Source organism: Macrosteles quadrilineatus, unplaced genomic scaffold (genome assembly GCF_028750875.1).
Source record: "Macrosteles quadrilineatus isolate MER2022 unplaced genomic scaffold, UCM_ALF_1.0 Scaffold_8__2_contigs__length_117827958, whole genome shotgun sequence".
Classification (NCBI taxonomy): Eukaryota; Metazoa; Arthropoda; class Insecta; order Hemiptera; family Cicadellidae; genus Macrosteles; species Macrosteles quadrilineatus.
Genome location: NW_026542601.1, coordinates 73,191,104 through 73,212,482, shown reverse-complemented (window position 1 = coordinate 73,212,482; position 21,379 = coordinate 73,191,104). Strand labels below are relative to the sequence as shown.

Here is a 21,379-nt window from a genome sequence, read left to right as displayed (position 1 = left end):
CTAACATCCCCAGAGTCTTACGTAACCGCAATTGAAGAAAATTGTTATTTAACGTTCCCCGTGAACTGTATGGACCTTTGTACCCTGATGTTCCGAGTTTATCAAATTTCGTGCAACCCCCATGCAACAACTGGGCAGTAAGTTGCAATTTGTATACTGTATAGTATGTAGTGGTAGGGAGGGGGGAGGGGGGAGGATATAAAGTTGGAAGTTGCCTTGTCTCTTCCCACTCTCTCAGTAGTCGTACACGGACACACACCAACACAAACACCCAACACCATGAAGCCTGAGATCACCACTGTACAAACCATCCAGGTCAAGAACGGATCGTCCGACAACAAAAACAGTGAGTTTCACTTATTTTCATTTTATATAATTATATTTTAAATTTTTTAATATTTGTTTTCTTGATATAGTCACAATTTGTTAATTAATAGTTTATTTGTGTATATTATTTAAGTATATGCCGGTTGTTAAATAAAAGTTTTGTTAGGTTACTAAGTTTTTGTATACAGAACCCATAGTTTGATACTTGAGCCTCAGAATCCACTCATAAGATGATATTTTTAAAATTTAAACATCATTATAATCTTTAAAACAATAGTGGAGTTTTATCGATCCATAGAGTTTATTAATTCCCGGTTTGTTCTTTTGAATAAAATATTTCATTTTAATACATTCTATACAATAGGATTTAAAACAGTTTTCCTGTTAAGACTTCCTCAGTCAATGTCAATGATCACGGTTACATAACAATAATACAACTTCTTACGTAACTACAATAAGTTTGATTTTAGTTTAACCAACCACTTATCAATTGGCTTACTTTAATTATTTCCCAGATGGACACTTTTAATATTCTATAATTTATTTTATTTCGTCTAAGCGAATTCAAAATTTAATTCATAATTTAACCTTAAATTTAGATATAGCAATAGTTTAATAGTTGAGCTGAGCGGAGCTCTTATACTATACTCCTGCTTTTGTTTTACAAATACTCCTCCTGAAAGGCTGAAGCAATCTGCACGAAATTAGCACATTATAGTAACCAACCATGGGAAGGTATAGATCTGAAATTGTACAAATCAGATCACAGGGCTTTTCCCTACGTGAATTTAAACTGTTATAACTTTAAGATGGGCCTTATGGGTTAATTGGTCGCCATGACATTATTTTGCGAGATATAAATAAAAATGTAAACAAGACTCGCAACATATGTTAGTCAACAAATAATCTTTAATAGCACATTACAAATACCATTCAAAAGAAAAGAATTTCAGAGGTTGAATTTATTAGTCAGCTGGGAGTGTTTTAGTTAGGTTAGCACGTAATTGTTGTTGATAACAATGGCGACAGGGTTGCCATGGTTACAGCTTCTGTCAGTTTCCAATCAGCAACTCAAGGCCGACCGGTTGCGGGACTGTCGCTCGAATGAGCTGATTGTAGGCTACTTTTAATAAAGTGGAAAACTCGTTACTACGAGGAAAATCGGTTACAAGTTTGAACATGAAGAGAGATAGTTTATATAGACTTAATTTTGTTTACAAAATAAATGTTTGCCAGTTTACTAATTCAAATTAATCAGAATTCTTACTTTTTTATTTTAAAATATTTTAATTGTTTATCAGTTTGTTTTGAAAACATAATTGTCCTCAAATTTAAGACACTGATATTTACTTAAGTTTTTTTTTTTTTTTTGTTTTTTTTTTACATTTGGACTTTTATCTCATGATTACTTTTCATTTATTTTTTGTATGAAACCAATTTAATTTTTATAACAAATTCGAATAAAACGTAAAATAAATTATTTTGAGGTAATATGTAGTTGTATTATTATTCTGAATTAATTTAAATTTGTCCTCTTTCCGATTACATAGTAGCAACTCTTAGTAAATCCTTATTACGTAACGTTAAATAAGACTAGATAAATAAGACACTAGTAAACAAATTGAATATACTAAAGTGTGTGATTAAAATACAAGTATTGAACTTAAAACGGTACTTTTAGTTAAATTGTTTAAATTCTTATTGTATATTAATAATTATCATTTATCTTCGTAAAAAGGTAAGGTATAATCGCAAAATGGTTTCGCAGTTATAGCGTGGGTTAGTCCGAAATAATTAGGGTAGTGAAGTGTACATATAAAGTTACAATTTTAAACCATAAGATAAAAGTAATTACTTATGATCATAAAATACATACACATAAACGTGACGGTATATAGTGATGGTGATGTACATTTTTACATTGTAGCAAGTTAGTTAAACGAATTTCAGCTCCCTATAGTCAAGCTTTTAGCGTTATCAATCACATTTTGACACTTGTTTTTATTCCAACATTTCGCCTAAGGGAACAAAAACTCTTTCAATAAACAATCAATATTTGAAAATACATTATTGATAATAGTTCACACTATAATGATATAACAATATTAATTGTACAATAGTAGTTTACACATGTGACAACTGAATTGAAAAGGCTAACTTAAAAACGACCATAAGTAATAGTATTTTACATAACACATTTCAATTTGAATGTTTGCCAAATGTGTTTCTGAAAATGTAGCGATACATCAAGTGTGATGCCACACAGCTGTTAGTTTCAATGGTATTGATTGTTGGGCCAATCTAGATCAGCTGTTTGCAATATCTAATGAAGGGACGCAATTGATCCATTCATACACTCAAACCACCCCCTCTCCCAAATACCCACTGTTAATTGAAATTCATATCTGTTTACATACACGATGAAAATGTCCGATTCATAGGTTTGCCACTAAACTACAGTGTGTTACGTTTCCGTGAATAATCGCGCAACTGAAATCAAATTACAGAGCACATGATTTAATACATTTTAAATGCAATATCCACTATAATGACCAAATACGAGTATTGATTTGTAATTTGTAATTTAGTCTTTTTCTGTACACTTAGAGTTTCATGTTGAAACCTTAATAGTTGTATTCTGAAAAAATTATTCATTTTCCAGCTACATGATAAAAAAAACCCCTTGCAAGTTGAAAACTATTGTTTGTTTATAACAATGACTCTAAACAGTGACTATTTATTTTTATAAATATAACTGTGATGAACAAATAATCACATTATTTCTAAGTTTAAGTAGTTTAAGGAATTCAGTTCAGTTTAAGATTTCTCTTGCAAAGAGCAAATGGCTCTTGGTTTCAACCCGTAAAAGCTCTTTCCTCTCTCTTTGAAGGATTTCACCCTTCAATAGAAATCCCATTTCCTTAAATGGTGATGTCTTGCTCGGTGTCGACGTGACCTACTCTGCTTATGACATAAAATAATTAAAGTTCCGGGAAATATACGATGATGGGATTACTGTATAAAGAAAAATATTTTATCTGTAAACTAGGACGAATTATGAAGGAATTAAGGGATTAATTAATTAAATAATTAATTTGTTTATAAAAAAATTTGATAACCTTGTGAAAATACTTAACACGATCATCCTACATGTATCCTTTTGAAATCATCCTGGGTGGTAAATGATTATTCTCACACATTAGGGAAGCATCAGTTTTTTTTTTTTTTTTTTAATATGCTACTTTACATATTGCACATTTCAAACTGTTATGTACCGAATGTATATTTCATTGAATATGTCTTAATTATATATTGTTTAAATGCAACACTCATTCAAAGGAAGAAATAAATCCGAACTAATTCTGAGGGTAAACCAGGGAGAGAGGGCCAAACCAATAATTAACCAATACATGTTTCATTTACCATTTCAAAGCATCAGTATACTTGATTAAAATTATGATAAATATTGATTTTAAAGCATTTATAACACGATTCCCTACCTGGACCACGGTATATTATCTATACTTATAAAAGGCAAAGCCCTCACTGACTCACTGACTCACTGACACACTCACTCATCACTAATTCTCCCACTTCCCATTTACCTAGGAGGCTGAAATTTGGTACATTGATTCTTTAGGCATTAAATAGGAAAACTAAGTTGTTTTTATTCTGATCGGACTCTCGGGCTCCGCCCCAGTGGCTCTGGAGTTTCCCATGTTAGCCTTATGATTTTTCATATTTAAAAGGAATTAATGAATCTTAACAGCTGTTTCAATTAAACAAGTTGGTTCTGTTCTATGATGTTCAATTGCATTAAAGTTACAATGATTACCAACAGGGTGCAGCACTATTATTTATTTTAATTTATGACAACAGCTAATTTGCAACCAAAAGGTGAGTGAGCGTAGCGAACGAACTTCAACCTGGAGACGAGTTAGCGTAGCGAACGAACTTCAACCAGGACGTGATTGAGCCATGCGAACGAGATCATCTTGAAAATTAAGAAGTTAAACGGGGCAAAGCCCGCGGGTACAGCTAGTACTCTTATATACGCATTGGAATTTGAAAGGAAATAGCTTGAAAATACTATGAAAATGTTTAGCAAACAAAACCACAATAGTGTATTGAACTATTTAAAAGGTTATGTTATTTTTTTCATTTTCAATAGCACAACAAAACGATTAGGTCAGTGTAACATTTTCCGCACACGCAGGTCTGCTGCTATTCCACCTGTTCACAACCCGTTTGCTCAGGTGGGAAATATAATATTTCTCGCGTCAAGTTTTCTGTGGTCAAGGTTTACCTTCAATAACTTCCGGTCGAAGGTTTTTCCGGCTTGGTCTCCTTGATCACACCTTGTGGTTGCACTGCTATAACAGCATATTAGCTACTAACGACGTCATGTTCAGCTAAAGTGACGACGCTTTAGACCACAGCCACCTCAGAGGTGGCTGTGTTTAGACCCATTGAATGACATCTGTTAGGTCTATTCTGTACTCTACATGCCTGAGCCGAGTATTTTAAATACCTTAACGCGACTGCAAAAGTTGACACCGCTCAAACTGGTAGAGTAGTTTTGTATTTATATTTTGTTTCGCACCTAATTTTTTTTTTTTAAAGCCAGTAGTTGTAAATTTCATCTTATAGAAACTTACAAACGAATATTCACTATAAAAGTAGGTATAAAATATCACTTGTCTGGGTAAGCACTCTGTCCTGCTTATATAAACAAAGTGGTAGAAAAGTCACGATAAAAAATTGTGCTTGATTACAATTTCCTAGAAACTGATTTAATTTATTTCCAAATCATAGTTTTCGTTCCAACTATTTTTGTTACGTTCAAATATTTTTAAGAGATAGGTCGTTGAAATAACATTTTGAACGTTAATACGGATGAATTCAAATAATTCAAGCATCAGATTCTTCACTAGAATGGCTCCAGCATGGATCCCAAACCAATAAGAAGAGGACTTGATGTAACAACAGTTCGAAATACGAAATAAAGTTTCTGGGGTCCTTTCTCTGTTACTATGTCCTGAACAATATTTCAGTTCTTTTAAAATTTACTCCTGTAAAACGGAAATTTTCAAACCTCGCCATTCTCAATCGTGAGCAGTTTAGTGTTTAAACGTTAAACACTATTGTAGTTTTACACTTTAATATACAGTATATTAGCTAATTTACACGAAAGCATAATTTTTAACGACCGTTCGCCTGGCATCCAGAGTATACTAACATCAACTCGATTGTGCTATGAAATAGCCAACGGCTAGCATCACGGCTTAGACGTTTGTGTAGTCGTTCCTTATTTTGTTTTATTGGAGATCGTGACCTATACATTGAGTTTATGTTTACTATAAATAAAATATATTATTAGCTAAAAATAGTGTATTGGTGAAATAAAATATAAAATTATCATGGTTGTGTTTGTTGTACTTTCATTTTCAGTAGAAAAGTTGAAAAATCGAGTCTATTACCCCTTTCAATTAAAACCATGTTCCTTTTAATGTAAGAGAATAAGTAAATGCATACGTATCCCAGTTAATTGCGTACTGATTCCTCCTTTTAGTATTTAGGGTTTCAACGATGTATCCTAACACATAATTTACTACTATGAAAACATGGTGTGAAAGCTACAATCACTAAACACTTATGGTTATATATCAATATCCACTCATTTCCTTATAACGGGATAAGTCTTATCGGCATCGGTTATTCCCCTCGAGGATGATTAGTTAAGAGCCTCATAGTTAAATAACTCTTTCCCAAAATACTTCAAGACGTAAAACTTGTGTAATTATTTGATTGTAAGTGTTTTTAGAAGTTATCTTTTTCTTTTGTTTTTAAATTGCCAATACCTGATTCCACTGATAGATGAGTCATTTGCTGGCACGTGTTATCACTTGCCAGATGAAAGTGTCCTTCTGTTTGTCTAGATAAAACTTTCACGGAATCGATCTTTTGTTGGTAGAGGTCATTATTGTTATTTGTTATTATTTTTGTTAATAATGGGACATTGTTGGACTTAAAGGGCAGTAGAACGCGCGTAGTAATTCATCCCTGAAGAAATTATTTCTCAAAGAAATCCAAGACCACTAACTAATTAAATTTAGAATCACATCGACTTAAATTATGAATGTGTTTGTCTGTATTTTAATTCCTCATACAATTCTAAATAGTCTTGTATCGGTAAATCTACCACAATATTCCCACTTAAAAGTATCACTTTTATAACTTTGAGTTTTAACCCGGTTTCTATTTTGTGTACATATTTCTCGCACGTGCGGTATTGTGTCAATTTCAGACCAAGAATGTGATCGAACCACAGTATGCTTGTATGTTGAGTATCGTGTAATCATCCAAGTCTTCTTTTATATGTGAAAAAGCAATATATGTTTTTTCAAATAATTTGGAAACTCTTTCGATATAAATATTTATTCTTACCTACTGAATACTTATTTTCAATGCAACATAATCATTTCAAATTAAAGTAACCAAGCAAAAATGGTTGTGCGCTGTAGACCCAACTAAACACCAGACAACAAATTTTATTTTTATTCAATATAACTTAATGAAGTATTGGCCTCCTGTAGACCTGTATATTCCATGCATAATATATAGGGGCAGGCAAACTAAAAATATAACCATCCAACGAGCAATGTTCAAAATACAGTTCATAGGTAAAGGGCCAGCTTACTAAATGGGTTGTCTGAATATTTTCTATGTCATAAAAACGTATATCATTGGTAATAAAATAATGAATTTTTTACCAATCTGCTTTAAATACCATCACGTGACCACAGTTGGAGTTATTTATACCCCGGTTATCTAAGACTAGTTGCATTGTTGTCCTCACCACACCCGTTACCTGTGGTCGAGCCCCCTGCTGTGGTCGTAATGCGATACGATATATCGATATATCGGTTTACATAGATATCAAGACCGGTAAATACTACGGTATTGGTGTAAACCAGTGGCTGGTTCTGACTACTAAACTTTCCGTTGGTTTACAGCCCCGTCGTCCTTGGAAACCGTTCTCACTCGCATAGAAGAGAGTGAATATCCTCAAACATTTCGGGAATTGTTTGCAGTTTGCATTATCATTTATCATTAGATATTTAAATATAGCTAATACACGTTTTGCACATAATATTACAGAATATAGACCATATAATATGTAGATATATTAGTGAAAAAATAAACTGTCGATATTAACATGTCTTCGGGATAATGTTTTTGCTAAAAAGGTTAACTGAGTCATTTATCATTGATAGTTGGTTGTTTAAGCTAACAACCAACTCTACAATCACTTGTTTAAGCAAGGACATTGTCTGTCAAAAGGGTGTTTAAAAATTATTTTCAAATTTTCCTGACTTAATAGTTTGCTTTTTTTTACTTTCTAATAAACAATGTTGTGAACCGATACAGTTAAACAGAATCTATCTTCATAGTTTCAAACGTACAGTAATAATTTAACGAAAAATAAATGCCAAAATGCCCCATTAAAGAATCTACTTCTGTTATGTTTTCCCTGGCCTGGCAATATATGGAAACAATAACAAATTTATAAACAAACACAACGCCTACACACGTCATGATACAGTCAGCTGGGAGTTGGGAAGTTGAGCCAGGATGACTCAGAGAACAGCTGATGATAAACAGAACGTTCGTCTATGATAAGCGGTGATAGTACTGCAGTGGTAGGCGATGAACCGGTTGTCTAATGACGTCACTGATATTCGTGTCAGATCAGGCCTTTCCTCTACATCAGTCTTCCTTGTTTCAACTTTTGGGATTTTCGACAGTTCGGTCTAGTTTTCTGTGAATTAACTGGTCTCCCTTGTTAGTGTTCCCCATTAACGTCATCCCATAGAGAAGTGGGTCTTCTAATTCTAGTGTATGTGGTCATCCGGAGTTTGTTATTACCATACATCAACAGAATGTTTCTTTACGTAAAAATGATATCAGGCAGGCAGGTAACCGTAGGCCAGTGAGTCATTTCATCTGGACCAATATTGTCTGTTATCAACAAGTTTACACAGCAGAGCTTTATTGGGATTGTTATTTCCATTGTCACCTAAAAGGCCAGGTGATTCAATTTAACTAGAATTTTGCGAGTTGTGAAATACCAAAATGTTGTTACGAAATCAGGCGTAGTTCGGTAAACGGTGTCCATTTAGATTGTAGCAATACTTGCTTTAATGTTAAAGTATAATAAATTCATGTATAACATTCCTTATCCTGAAGATGTCTGTTGGATGACTATTTTATGCAAATATCATGAGCTATATTTTTTTAATTTACAATTATTGCAAAACATTTCTCATTCACCTTTTTGTGTTATGCGTTTGTTTGCTTGATGTAATTTCCACTTTATATGGTGTAATCAAATTGAAGAATTTAAATGCGTATAATAAACAGATATGGTAATATTTACTCTAAGGAATTATTTTTCTCAGAAAGAAAATATTTTCATGAGAACTAACAAGAATCAACGTAACTAAATGAAATGTTTAGTTTGACTTTAGTTATTTAACTACAAGTTGACACTTATTTGGTATATCGCATCGTAATAGTGATTGCTTATTGTGTCACAACGATATAAGAAATATTTCTCCGAAAAAAATCAATTTCAGCCTACTAGATAATGGGAAACTAGCCTACCTTTTTCATTTTTAATTTTAAGAGAACTTTTGGTAATTTACACGTACAACAATGATCTCGTATCCAACAATGCTTCTCCACTCGATGTTTGGAATGAAGTGCGTCACAAGCAGATGATTGGCGTACGAGCTTTTGAATCTATCATTGCAACGTATAAGTCGATAAGTACTGCCACCAATCTAAAAAATATCCACAAAACTATTTACAAAAATAACCTCTAATGTAGGCGAACATCTGGATTGGGTTTCCATAAATAAGAACTATCAACAAACAAATTTGTGTACAAGTCTGCTAACGGAGATTTCAGATTTGTATTGATTTAATAATATGTATTTAAATTTAAACTACTACATTTACACTGCGGTGTCACTAAAAAAACTTATTTGAACTTATTTGATATAGAATTAAATGGATTTTTAAGCCTACGAGGTGTATAGATAATTTCAAAGAGTAAATAGACATAGTTTACGCATAAATAAAAAATAATTTTAAAAATTTGATTATGTTAGGTTTTGTAAATTTTTAGGCTATAGCCACATAATTAAGTTTTGCTTAAGTTAAATGGAAATGTTTATCACTTACAGTAGGTACTATATTTAAAATGTCACAGTTAAACAATTCCTCCAAAAGTAAGTAGGAGTATATCGTAAGAGGTCTAAATTATTGTACAAATTCGTTAAAAAATAAACCTTTCTGCTTGCATTGAAACCATCATTACTGGTACTCTTTATGATGAGGGAATTTTATTAGTAACCAAAAGTTAATTTTCTAAATGTTATTCTTGTTTATCGTAGTTTAATTAATTATAAAACAATATTAAAATTCTGCCTTTGTCGTTTAATATTTAAGTAAATCAGGCCTTAAGAAGTAGGATCAAAGGTTAAAACAATATAGGCGTCAGGAAATACCCCCTAAAGGCAATAAGGGTAGTTAACAAACTTGTGGCTTTTCAATGAAGGGGTAGGAGCAGTCTGATTGGTCAGAGGCAAGGCGAGGCGAGCTGTGATTGGTCGGCTGGAATGGATGCAGTATCGACCAGGCAGTGATGACGTAACAGAGCCACTGGTGTCTATATCTGAGAGTCGACGGAGTAAACGACAGTCGCGCGCGCTCCTGACATAACCTCACTTCGCGCTCCGTCTATAGGCAGTACAGCAGCAACAGGTTGTAGGCCGCGCTCATATATATTATTGTGTAGTGATGAACGGGTCCACAGAGATGTTGAAGAAGGCTATGAGGAGCAGAACCAAGTCGTGGCAGGAGGAGGTGCAAGAAACTGACATCGAGGTGCCCGGGACCCCTAAAGCCCCTAGGACTTCGACCACCCCAGGTATAATGGGCTGTGATAACAAGTCGTCCTGGGTTTAACTTCATTTCTCATTTACTCGTTGGTCACTAAAATATTCAATACTATTATTTGTTTGTTTTTTAATAATGATGTATTAAAATTAATTGTGTGGACATTATGTAAATAAAAACTAACTACATACTTACTAGTACTCAAATATTATAAACAACTGTTGTAATTTTGAGGATTCAGTAACTTTATCATCGATCATAATATATCATTATAATCCTGCAGTTTTTGTTTTCCCCACAACATTAAAAATATTAATAGTTGTCTATTTTTATTTACATACATTTCACATCATACTATTTATCGCTTTATTTGTAAACAACATATTATTAGTTCAATAATGTTGAACACAATTTTTATTTAATTTTAAATTCTTTATTTTATTTAAACATTACCAATTTTTTTGTCATGGCATTGATAAAAATTCAATGTAAATTATTCAAGCCCTACAAATTTTATACTTATTAACTCTAATGTCATGCTAATTTTTGTTTTTAAATATATCGACAACTTGTATTTTAATTTTATAATCAAATATAGTATGCTGGAAAGGTGAACAATTTTAATGCAATTCCAAATTGTCTCACTCAAAACTCTTCAATAATGGTTGGGAAACCTTTCAGGATATATTTGGACAGTCTCAACCCCCTCTCAAAATAATTGAAAAAGTCTGAATAGAATATTAATTACATTATTTAGTTCGAAGCACGGGTTTCATATCATTTCCATCAATTAATTGTTTTGTTACGTTTCGCTGCCTAGCTAAAGACACAAAAGACGACGAACAAAGAATATGTAGGTCTCAGAAGAAATCAGCTGAGTAACTGGCTGAAAGACGTCATTTTTACCGCAGAATACATAATGTTTTTATTTTTTAATGGGTTTATCTTAATTGTATTGCACTTTTATACAATTTATACAATTTAACTGGGCTATATTTAGACAACAAAATTATTACAATCATTGAATCTAAATTTGGATTATGCAGGGACACAATTTTTTAGTTTTGTACCTTTTGCGAAAAATAATATAAACATGTACCATCCAAAACTTTTTCTTTATTTTGGTTGGGCACACTCAAAACATGTTACCTACATATAGACGATATTATGTTTCAATACATTCAACATTTTTATTTTACGTACATTTCTTGGTCATTTCCGTGGCCCAAAAGTGTTTGGGGGAAGGATTTAACATTTGAGATTCCTATCAAAAGATCAAGCAAACTTGTTTGCATGTAGGGTACAGTTTGAAAAACATGTCATGGTTTTATCGGACACTGGACTGTGTTTATTTGTCAACAGTCACATTAGTCACATAGAACTAATATATCTCTGTGCATTAGTTACTTAACAACGTCCATCCCTCTTAGATTTTATTTTCTTATTTGAAGTTTGTCTGATCGAAGGCTGAGAAAAGTGGCTTCCCTCATCTTTGCTTGAAGTTTATCTATGTTTTAGATCGGTGACCGATACTTGATTTTTCACAAACCCCCAGACAAAAAATACCATCACAAATTTCGTTTGTATAAACCATTCAATACACTCTGCTTTCAACTGCACCTCCATATTACAACTTTATGTTTTTCAAAATTCAAACCTGTTAACAACAATAGAACAGCTGATAACTGTAGAAAGGTACTAAAAAAACTTAAAGACACCAGCAGCTTTGCTTTGCCAACAGGTCATTAAGATGTAGATTTCATCCATTCTATGATTATGTAACAATTTTGCAAACCATATTATATAAGATGCCCACTTGCCTAGTTGGCAAATAATTTCTGCCGTTGATGTGCAATCAATTAGCAGGACATTTATTACACGGGGAAACCCATATAAACCCTACGAAAGTGTTTCTTCAACTATAAAGTTATTTTGAAAGCTAGTTGCAGACTTGATTACGAAACTGTTGGTCAGGTTAAGAGGGCAAGGTCTAAGGTAATTGTTGTTCTGCGTTAATTCAACCGGTTGTAAAATATAAAAACCGGCGACCACTTCTTGTGCGACCTCTTGCTGCTTGTATACGACCTCATCGCGGATGAATTAAACAGCTCGTGAATACGTAATATTCCATCGGAAGAAAACTTTTATCTTTTCCAATTCCAAGACTCGAAGTATTTTAAATATGCATGTACAACAATATAGATTTTTTACCAAATCGTCTTTTCCAACTATCATACGGTTGATATTCAAAGAAATGGCGCAATCTTAGCATGCAGTCGACACAAGAAAATTTACGTACTCTCAGCGAAACATTTGAGATAAAATTAAAAAATTTCGTAAGACGTTTTACTGACGCAAATATAAAGTTTCGAACTTGTAAGCATTTCAGGCAGTCCAGCAGATAACCAGTAACTACTCATGTCGAAGCCAGTTCAACAATCTCACTTTACAAACATGTAAACACGGCAACTGATAACAAACTTTGTCTTGACGCTGACTCAGAGTTGTAGACAAGATTACACGTCTTGGGGATGTAATTAATCTGCGTTCCAATCTCCTGACAATTCTTCGTCGATGAGGTTCGATTAGAACCATATTCAATTTATGAAAAAAAATTATGCAATTCAATTTTATAAATCTACTTTATGTCATGCATTGTTACTTTTTTTTATCAGAATACTTATTAGAAAATTGTTTAACAATATAGAATCATTTATAAGTGTACACATTATTTACTGGAATTCTTTAAACTTCGTGTCCGGTGGTGGTCTATCGTTTATTTTAATAATTAATAGAACAAGAAATATTTTAAATTACTGGTGAGTTGTATAGCATACCAGCTGTGTGCCCGTTCTACGCACGGGGATCTTATTGTAGTCAGTTATTGAAACCTTTTTATTAAGAACAGAATTTGGTTTGCATATTTTCAGATATGCTGGCAAAACTATTATACAGTATATAAACCTTCGCAAATACAGTAACTGACAGTTTCAAGCCAAAACAAATGCTTCGAAATTAAATGTAACCTGGGTCGTGTTGGTCCATATGTTAAATCCAATGATTAAACTAAAAAATGCTTTATAGATCTATGAGGCATAGCCCTAATGTAGGCCTATAATTGAAAGTTACCTTCCACAATGGTTAAAAGTATTTAAGGTACTACTTCAACCTCCCAATTTAACACTTTATTCGTGTTGACATTTTCATTATAAAGGTACTTTTGTCCTTTCCGTGAAACACTGAGAAATAAGGACATTAATGCTTTACTAACAGACATACACACAAAAATACAGAACTAAATTAGAACTTAATTGCTACGCTTTAAGCATAACAAAGTACTTGTAAAATTAGTATTTAAAATATTTTGTTAATGTCAACAAATTTCATCATAACAATGTATATTTGCTTGGACCGATGATGACCCGAAATGACGGCTTACTATATGAAATGAAGACGACTGGTCCAGGGTGGTCCAGCCACCCTGGTATAGACGATTGGTAATTTATAGTAAATATTACCAAAATAGGCCACTAACTATTGATACATAAACAACGTAAAGCGTTTAAACAATTCATTATGGTTAGTTGAATAAATGTTTTACTAAAGTGCGTTATCGTTTTCTTAGCATAAACTAACATTTTGGAATCAAGAAAGAAAAAGCAAAAATTGTACAGTTAAGACATCAATTAAATTGAATACGCCTGTAATAATAAATAAGGTGCAACACCAACGAACGATAACTAATTTGTAAAGTACAGTGATGTGTTGGTACTTAAAAATGATTCTTGCTACTACCAACAGTACCAACGGTTCTAAGGAATAGAACCGGTACCAAAAACCAACGTTCACAGTTGAGAACTATAGTACAGCCGACCAATTATATGAGTTAATCAAGTCCCGAGGTTATTGATCTCTTGGTTTTTGATTTTCTCGTAAAACGTTTTAAAACGGCAATCAAAGTTATTTCCCAATAATTGCTTTATTTGTAAACAACTTTTAATGTAAACTTATCTGTGTCAGTTTTTAAAAAAAACAACCTCATACAAACAACTTTTTGTTATTTAATAGATTAGGCCCTACGTACCTATTCTCTAAACAATGATTGGTAAAGGCTATCTAATAACATTAGAAGGAAATGTGACAAAAATCACACAACGTTGGGTTTTTGTACGTTTGTAATTTTATTTCTTAAGTAGGTAGGCCGTGTATTCTAGGGAAAAGTACCGGTATCAAGGATCGTCGTCGAACAGTTTGTTATGAATAATTGGGTAGGCGTACGTACCCAAGAGCATGGCTGTATGGTCCAGCGATTGCATCACACGGTGAGTAGGTACTATTGACTATATATATATATATAGTCAATGGTAGGAACAGAAAATAACACATTGTTACAATCAACCACTGCAGTTGTGATTTTTTACTTACCACTTTACACAACCGCCATTGAAGCGCCGTGTCAATGAGTGGAAACCATATTTCTAAGCCATTGGCGACGATCATTATTAAATTTAAAGTTTCCCAGCCGTATACAACACTGATTCAAGGTCTTCTTTCTGGTTATCAAAACTCAAGAACAATTTATACACAAAGAATCTCTGGTTCCTGAACTGGATGATGCCTAGTTATTTAATTTCATTTACACGGTTACACTATTACACTATATTATTGCACTTTCGATTAATTAAATCCGTTATGTAAGAAAAACGTTTTTAATCACTTGGGATTTACATTCAAAACGTGATTGAAAAAGGTTGCGGTATTTGTAAACAACATTTGTAAACATATCAGTGACAGCTAGGAAAAATAATCTTGATCCGAACAGCTGTTCGTTATTTCATAGATGATTATGCAATAAAAATTGGACGAAAACTTGACATAAATCGCACAAAACTACATTTTTGAACGTTCGTAATATTATTTACAAAGTAGTGAGGCCATATTTTAATGGCTAAAGACAATCTCGCCAATCCAGTGAATACATTAAAATGACTTGGATCTTGATAGGTACTCTCGTTTTCCAGGAGAAGATAGCGTAAAATGCCATCTTGAGTGTTACAGACAAAGGGAAAGACTAGACAGACAGACAGACAGACAGACAGACAGACAGAAATTGAGATAAGACTCGTTTCTGCTTATTTAATGTATAAGACGTAAAAATAACCTAAAAATATATAATTCTGAGCAATGAACAGACAAAACTCTAATTTTATTTATATAGAAGATAAAAAATTTAATCTGTCATTTAACCAAACGTAATGGTTGTCAATACTCTCCTACAAATAACTTTTTTGTTTGTTTTTATTTAAACAGTTCCTTTTAAATATTACGTTCAAGAATGCAGGATATTCCTGATACACGGTGATCCCATTACAACGATCTTGATTTACACTTATAGTTGTAGTTTCTCATTCAAAACATCAGTTGAGACCAAGATAACTAAATTGCCTTTTAACATCGCCTCTTTTCTAGTCTTGTTATTTTTATTTTGACATATTTGTCAACATTTTGCAACATGGAGAAAGTAAAAATTCTGACAATTTAGCATATATGCAAAAATACACCAAATGATATATAATATAATAAATGCAATAACCTGAATATTAATATATAATAACTTGATGGATAACAATCATTAACACGTGAAGTAACATTTTAACAATGTTTATCTGAGAATACACCTTATCCAACAATTGATCAAGCGAACTGCGTATTTAAATAACATCTAATTTTTTCTAATCTGATTGCAATAATGAAAAATCTGATAATAATAGCCTCCACCAAATTTTATTTGTCCAATTTTTATATTTGGAAGGTTAGCTTAAACTCTTTTTAATGTAACTAGTTTCATCACTGTATGTACTAAACTTAAAATTAGTGACTCTTGACATGGTTTTTAACAAAAGTGTACCTATTTTATTCAAATTAATTACCGCAGACGGTTTTTGCAAATCGTCACTTGCAGTTAAGATTTTAACCTCTTTAATGATGGTTTTGGTTAATAAACTAGCAAACTTAGTATTGAGGCGTTTGTAAATAATAGATTTATTAGAGCAGAGACCTTAAACAATAAGTGAAAAAGTCTTTCCCTTTGTATACTGGTTTCTCAATCATGTTATTTTGAATCATGTTGAATTAAAGGCCCTTATTGGTGGACATGATTTTTGATACTTTGCCTTCGCCAAATTAATGTTTATAGTTTAACCATGCAGACAAACAAAACGTTTAGACCTCGGTGTCTATATTTTGCAATATAGGTTGTAAGTCCTGGGTAGTTGCAATGCTATTATTGCTGCCAATCATTATGAAGGAAAGGAGCTTTTTAACATTCCATAAGTGGTTTTCCTTCAAGCCGCTCCTTCGTCGCCTACAACCTCTGAACGACCAACGATGACGATAAACGAGGGAAACAACCAACAACAAACGAGGAAATCCCGCTCTTAAAACTCGAAGATTAATATCGATAAATAACGATAGGATTAAATCATGCATGTTGAAACTGTCAAGCAAAGGCTTCTTGAAGTGGTTTGCGAATTTCCCCTCTTGGAAATGAATCTTCTTTACTGAATAATAACGAGATAAATAATACTTAACTTCGAGTGGAGAGTGCGTCATGTTTATCTTGCAATTTAGAATATATTCAACTGTAATGTTTCGAACCCTGGGAATATGAGTGATTTATTTTCTTGTTTTGTCAACTGATTTATGTAATACAACCTCAATTTATGTCACACGTTTTCCTTCTCAAAGACAAATAATCTACGAAGTGAATATTTTTTTCCTTTTTAAATTGTACTATTCGATAGTGATCTGTGTTGTTTTCATATATACATAACTTCTGTATGGACTATAAACAGTGCTTTCGGAGATAAATTGAATTTTCAATTATTTTTTTTTTCATTGATTACTTTTACAATATATTCAGTCTTTATCCACAAATCATCGGATAATGAAAAAAATCATAATTCCTTGTTTATTGTCTTGCATTATTGCATGTTATTTAATATAGTACTGCATTTATACAAACACACATCAGCTTACCAATGTTTAAAGCATTAAAGGACTTTGGAAATTAGTCCTGAAAGGTCAAAGGAATATCTCATATTTCTTATAAAATAACTGATCTTTATCTTTTCGGTTTTAAAGTTTGTTCATTTGTTTTTCTCACCGGTTTCCTTTGTTGTTAAACAAGATCCACGGACGGGTTGGAATGTTTTTGATAGCGGTCGTGCATGGCAAATTAGCAAAACAAACCATAGTCAAGGGTATTGGCATTGCTCAACTTTCTATGTAGTCTTCGAGGTTATGTTTTTGTCCTCTATCGCACATTGTTATTGTCTACGTAATGGCGTTTCCTTTACAACCCGACGCAATTAAAATATGGCAGCCGAGAACGCTCCAATGGTTTATAGCTATAGCTGAATATCCCAATACACTTAAACTCGCGCCCTAGCGGAGGTAACTCTTCTTGTACCTACTTCATTCTCTTCTTATAATACCTATTTTATATAATAATAATGTTTATTGTTTAACCAATATTTCAAAGCTCGAGTTTATGAAATAATGGGATTATAAAAGCTAAGTGCTAAAAAATGGAGCTGGACTTGTACCATCCCATTTATATTACATATTCATTCTTGCCAATAATTAATGGTGTCACCTCACTCCACATCTGTGTCACACTTTTTTCTTTAGCTCAATGTGCGCTGTCAAGATCATATTACTTTTATGCCAGTGTATGTTACTTTTAGTTTTGCAATAATTCGTCCAGCTTTTGACTCGTAAAAACATAAAGTTGGATGTCTTCATGATTTAAAGGATAGGCGTAGATATTTATACAGAAGTTCAACTGCTTTCCATCAGCTATAGCCAAACTAATCCTTCCCTAAACCATCTTGTTTCAGGTCACGAGAAGTGCACATTCCACCATGACTTGGAGCTGGACCACCGACCACCTACAAGGGAGGCACTTCTGCCTGACATGGCTCACAGCTACCGCATGCTGCTGGGCTCCTTAGGAGAGAACCCTGACCGCCAAGGACTCCTGAAGACACCTGAGAGGGCTGCCAAGGCCATGCTCTTCTTCACCAAGGGATACGACCAGTGTCTTGAAGGTAAACATTTTACGCTATCATTGAATCCTCAAAATTATATAATTTTCCACTAATTATATAATTTTTACACTCCATTCGGGGTTTTATAGTCTCAGAAGTAAGTCTGTATAATATCTGGATCATTTCTCATGGATGGTCGCAGAGATGAATGGCTAAGTTGAGTACAACGCCTTGGCAAGATGGATCCCTCAAATTCCTCATTACTAATATGAAGAGTCCAAGGGGAAACGGGCTAACCCTAAAAAATGCAACATTTAGTTATGAACAGTTTTTAATGGGCCTACATCTTTTAAATCTAAACAGTTTGCCAAATTGAAAATTGACAAAAATGGGTTCCTTATACGAGTAAATCACCTTTGAAATAAACACATCCAGGGGAAGAACGGGACAACCCTCGTTTAATTTTTAAAGTAATGGGCTGGCAATTAGTTCCTGAAAAACCTTCTTTTGGCTCTCCTGAAAATTTTACTTTTGCGGGGTTAGTCCGTTTTTTCCTTGGACTCTTCATATTTACTCTGCTTTTTAAATAACTCTATAAGCCATTATTGAAAAAATATATAATATACAGTTTTCCGTTTCTTTCAAACATGCCAAGTTGTAATTCAGATATTAAAATTTGATAACTAACCCACTCCTTCTATGTGCAGATGTTCTGAATGACGCTGTGTTCGATGAAGACCACGATGAGATGGTGGTTGTAAAGGATATTGAAATGTTCTCCATGTGCGAACACCACCTCGTGCCCTTCTACGGCAAAGTCTCCATTGGCTACCTTCCTAACAAGAAGATCCTTGGTCTATCCAAGTTGGCCAGGATCGTCGAAATCTACAGCAGGAGGCTTCAAGGTTTGTTAGTTATTCAATGGATCATATACTTTTTGAGGTAGTCATTTTAAGTCAGAACTAAAAAACTGTGAGGCAACCTGTCATTTTAAAACATTTTTATTCGCTCGCTTTCTTGTATGTTTCGTAGAAATTTTGCAATCGATTTTATACTAACTTCCCGATAAGCTAGAGCCTTGAAACTTGAAACATAGCTCACAAATGGATGACAATGCAATATTAAATCATTTCATATTTCACTTGGGCTATGCCCCATAGGCTTCCAAATTTTCAATGTTTACATTTTGGAAGAATGTAAAATAGGTAGTCAATTATATCAATTTAAGTTAGCTGTAAATACTTTAGTTTGACAGTTTGTTCAAAGAGCAGAGGTTAAGATGTACAGCTTCTGTTCCCGAGAGATTCTAAAAATGTAAACAAACATTTCGAAGTAAACCTAAAACATCTAATTGCAGATAAAAAGTATTTGGTTATTGTATTAACAGGCCATAGAAATAGATTATAATAAAAGTAAAAACACCAATATATGTCTTCCATCCATCTTATCTAGGTTATTATGGTAAAGTCATATTGAGGAGAGTTGCTTATTAACAGCTAAATTTCCATTGCAGTACAAGAGCGTCTGACAAAGCAAATTGCGATCGCAGTCACCAAAGCAGTTCAACCCATGGGCGTAGCCGTTGTTGTTGAGGGAGTGTAAGTATTAATTTTATTCTTTAATATGTTTTAATAGGAATTTTATTTACAGTACATAAATTTAATTTATAATGAATTTGATTTACATCAGTTTAATTTAATGTATTCATTTTTACACACATCTTACAAATGAACAATTCAATTTAGACCTAAATACAAATGAAGTTATCTAGCTGCAGGGTAGCTACTTCTGTAAAGTTGTTTGCACATTGTTCGTATCATCTTATTATATCATCTTCTTTAACTCTTTTTAAACTAAAGATTTTGAATCAAACTAAACCAATATCTACTGATTTTGTTAATGTACACATTACATTTACCCAAACTAGTCGCAGTAAAGGTACATCAGCTGAGTTATTCCACACAAGTTTCCACTCTAACATTTTATTTTGTATTTTTACTGATCATTGTGTTATTGCAGGCACATGTGCATGGTTATGCGAGGTGTGCAGAAGATCAACTCCAAGACTGTCACCTCCACCATGTTGGGAGTGTTCCGTGACGACCCTAAGACCCGCGAGGAGTTCTTGAACCTGGTTCAGCAACGCTAACTTCCCTCTCCACCTCCGCACAACGACCTCCCGCCAAGTATTATCAGAGACAATAACACACTCACACAAGTGACCAACAAAACATTCCTGTCTTTCAATTGCATTTAATTCAAATTCATTTTAACAAGGAAAATACTCGACCAGTGATGGCTTTATAAGATTAATTTTAAGAGTTTTGATTGTTGAAGTATTTAAATTGTTTGTATTTTTAGATAGGTATATTTTTATATTTGTAGTTGTTTTCACTATTTCCAGTTGTAATGGAATTGTTTGCGTATGATTGAGGACCAACCTAGTTCTAAGCTGATAGTGTGCAGTTGTTACGATTGTTATTAAACATATATTTTATGGATACGTTTGTTTTATTTGTCAACACTTCTCTTATTTATCATCCAGAGTAATTCTCTCAATTTTTTACTTAATATTTTGATTGTATAACATTAAGATAGCAACTTTTAAAATTCAATCCAATGTGGTTCTTAAACATACAACTCAATTAAAGTACAGAATTTTCTTGTTTTTAATAGCAGGGAATTTAATTAATCTGATCCAAACCTACTTAGTGAAATGGATCTGTGAGATTCTGAAGCCTATAGTTTTCAGAGGCATATATATTTTGCCTGAGGCACACTTGGACATAAAATTTTGAGGATATTAATAGTTGTTTCACTTTGTGAAAAGTGTCCAATATTTCAAATTGTATTCAATTCGAAAAAAAATATTATTTTTAAAATATTAATCAAAGTTGAAGGTAAATTAGAGCGTTGACAATGGTTCATCTTTAGAGGACGTGGAAGAAAATCAAGAACAGAATAGAATAAAAAAGTGACAAGAAATAAAGAGACAGTGAGAAGGAAGAGAAGGGAGGAAATGGTTGGAGGATGGA

At 33.1% G+C, this 21,379-nt stretch overlaps 1 protein-coding gene across 2 annotated transcripts; it reads left to right on the top strand.

Moving 5' to 3' along the window:
* Nucleotides 1–202: 202 nt before the first annotated feature.
* Nucleotides 203–20,845, top strand: LOC129000881 (GTP cyclohydrolase 1-like). 2 transcript variants are annotated; one of them, XM_054427947.1, is made up of 6 exons: nucleotides 209–346; nucleotides 10,193–10,324; nucleotides 18,195–18,404; nucleotides 19,052–19,249; nucleotides 19,858–19,942; nucleotides 20,364–20,845. In XM_054427947.1, exons 1-6 carry the CDS (start codon nucleotides 280–282, stop codon nucleotides 20,491–20,493), a joined length of 822 nt encoding a protein of 273 aa, XP_054283922.1. In that variant the 5' UTR covers nucleotides 209–279; the 3' UTR covers nucleotides 20,494–20,845. The 2 variants fall into 2 exon arrangements, with proteins under 2 accessions (XP_054283923.1, XP_054283922.1); XM_054427948.1 differs by lacking the exon at nucleotides 10,193–10,324 and having other exon boundaries at nucleotides 203–346.
* Nucleotides 20,846–21,379: the final 534 nt, after the last annotated feature.

What these genes read in the sequence shown, in the direction of transcription:
- LOC129000881 (XM_054427947.1), top strand. Translation starts at nt 280, where the DNA reads ATGAAGCCTGAGATCACCACTGTACAAACCATCCAGGTCAAGAACGGA. An exon ending in ATCGTCCGACAACAAAAACA is followed by an intron (nt 347 to 10,192) that starts GTGAGTTTCACT and finishes ATTATTGTGTAG; the next exon opens with TGATGAACGGGTCCACAGAG. An exon ending in CTACAGCAGGAGGCTTCAAG is followed by an intron (nt 19,250 to 19,857) that starts GTTTGTTAGTTA and finishes TTTCCATTGCAG; the next exon opens with TACAAGAGCGTCTGACAAAG.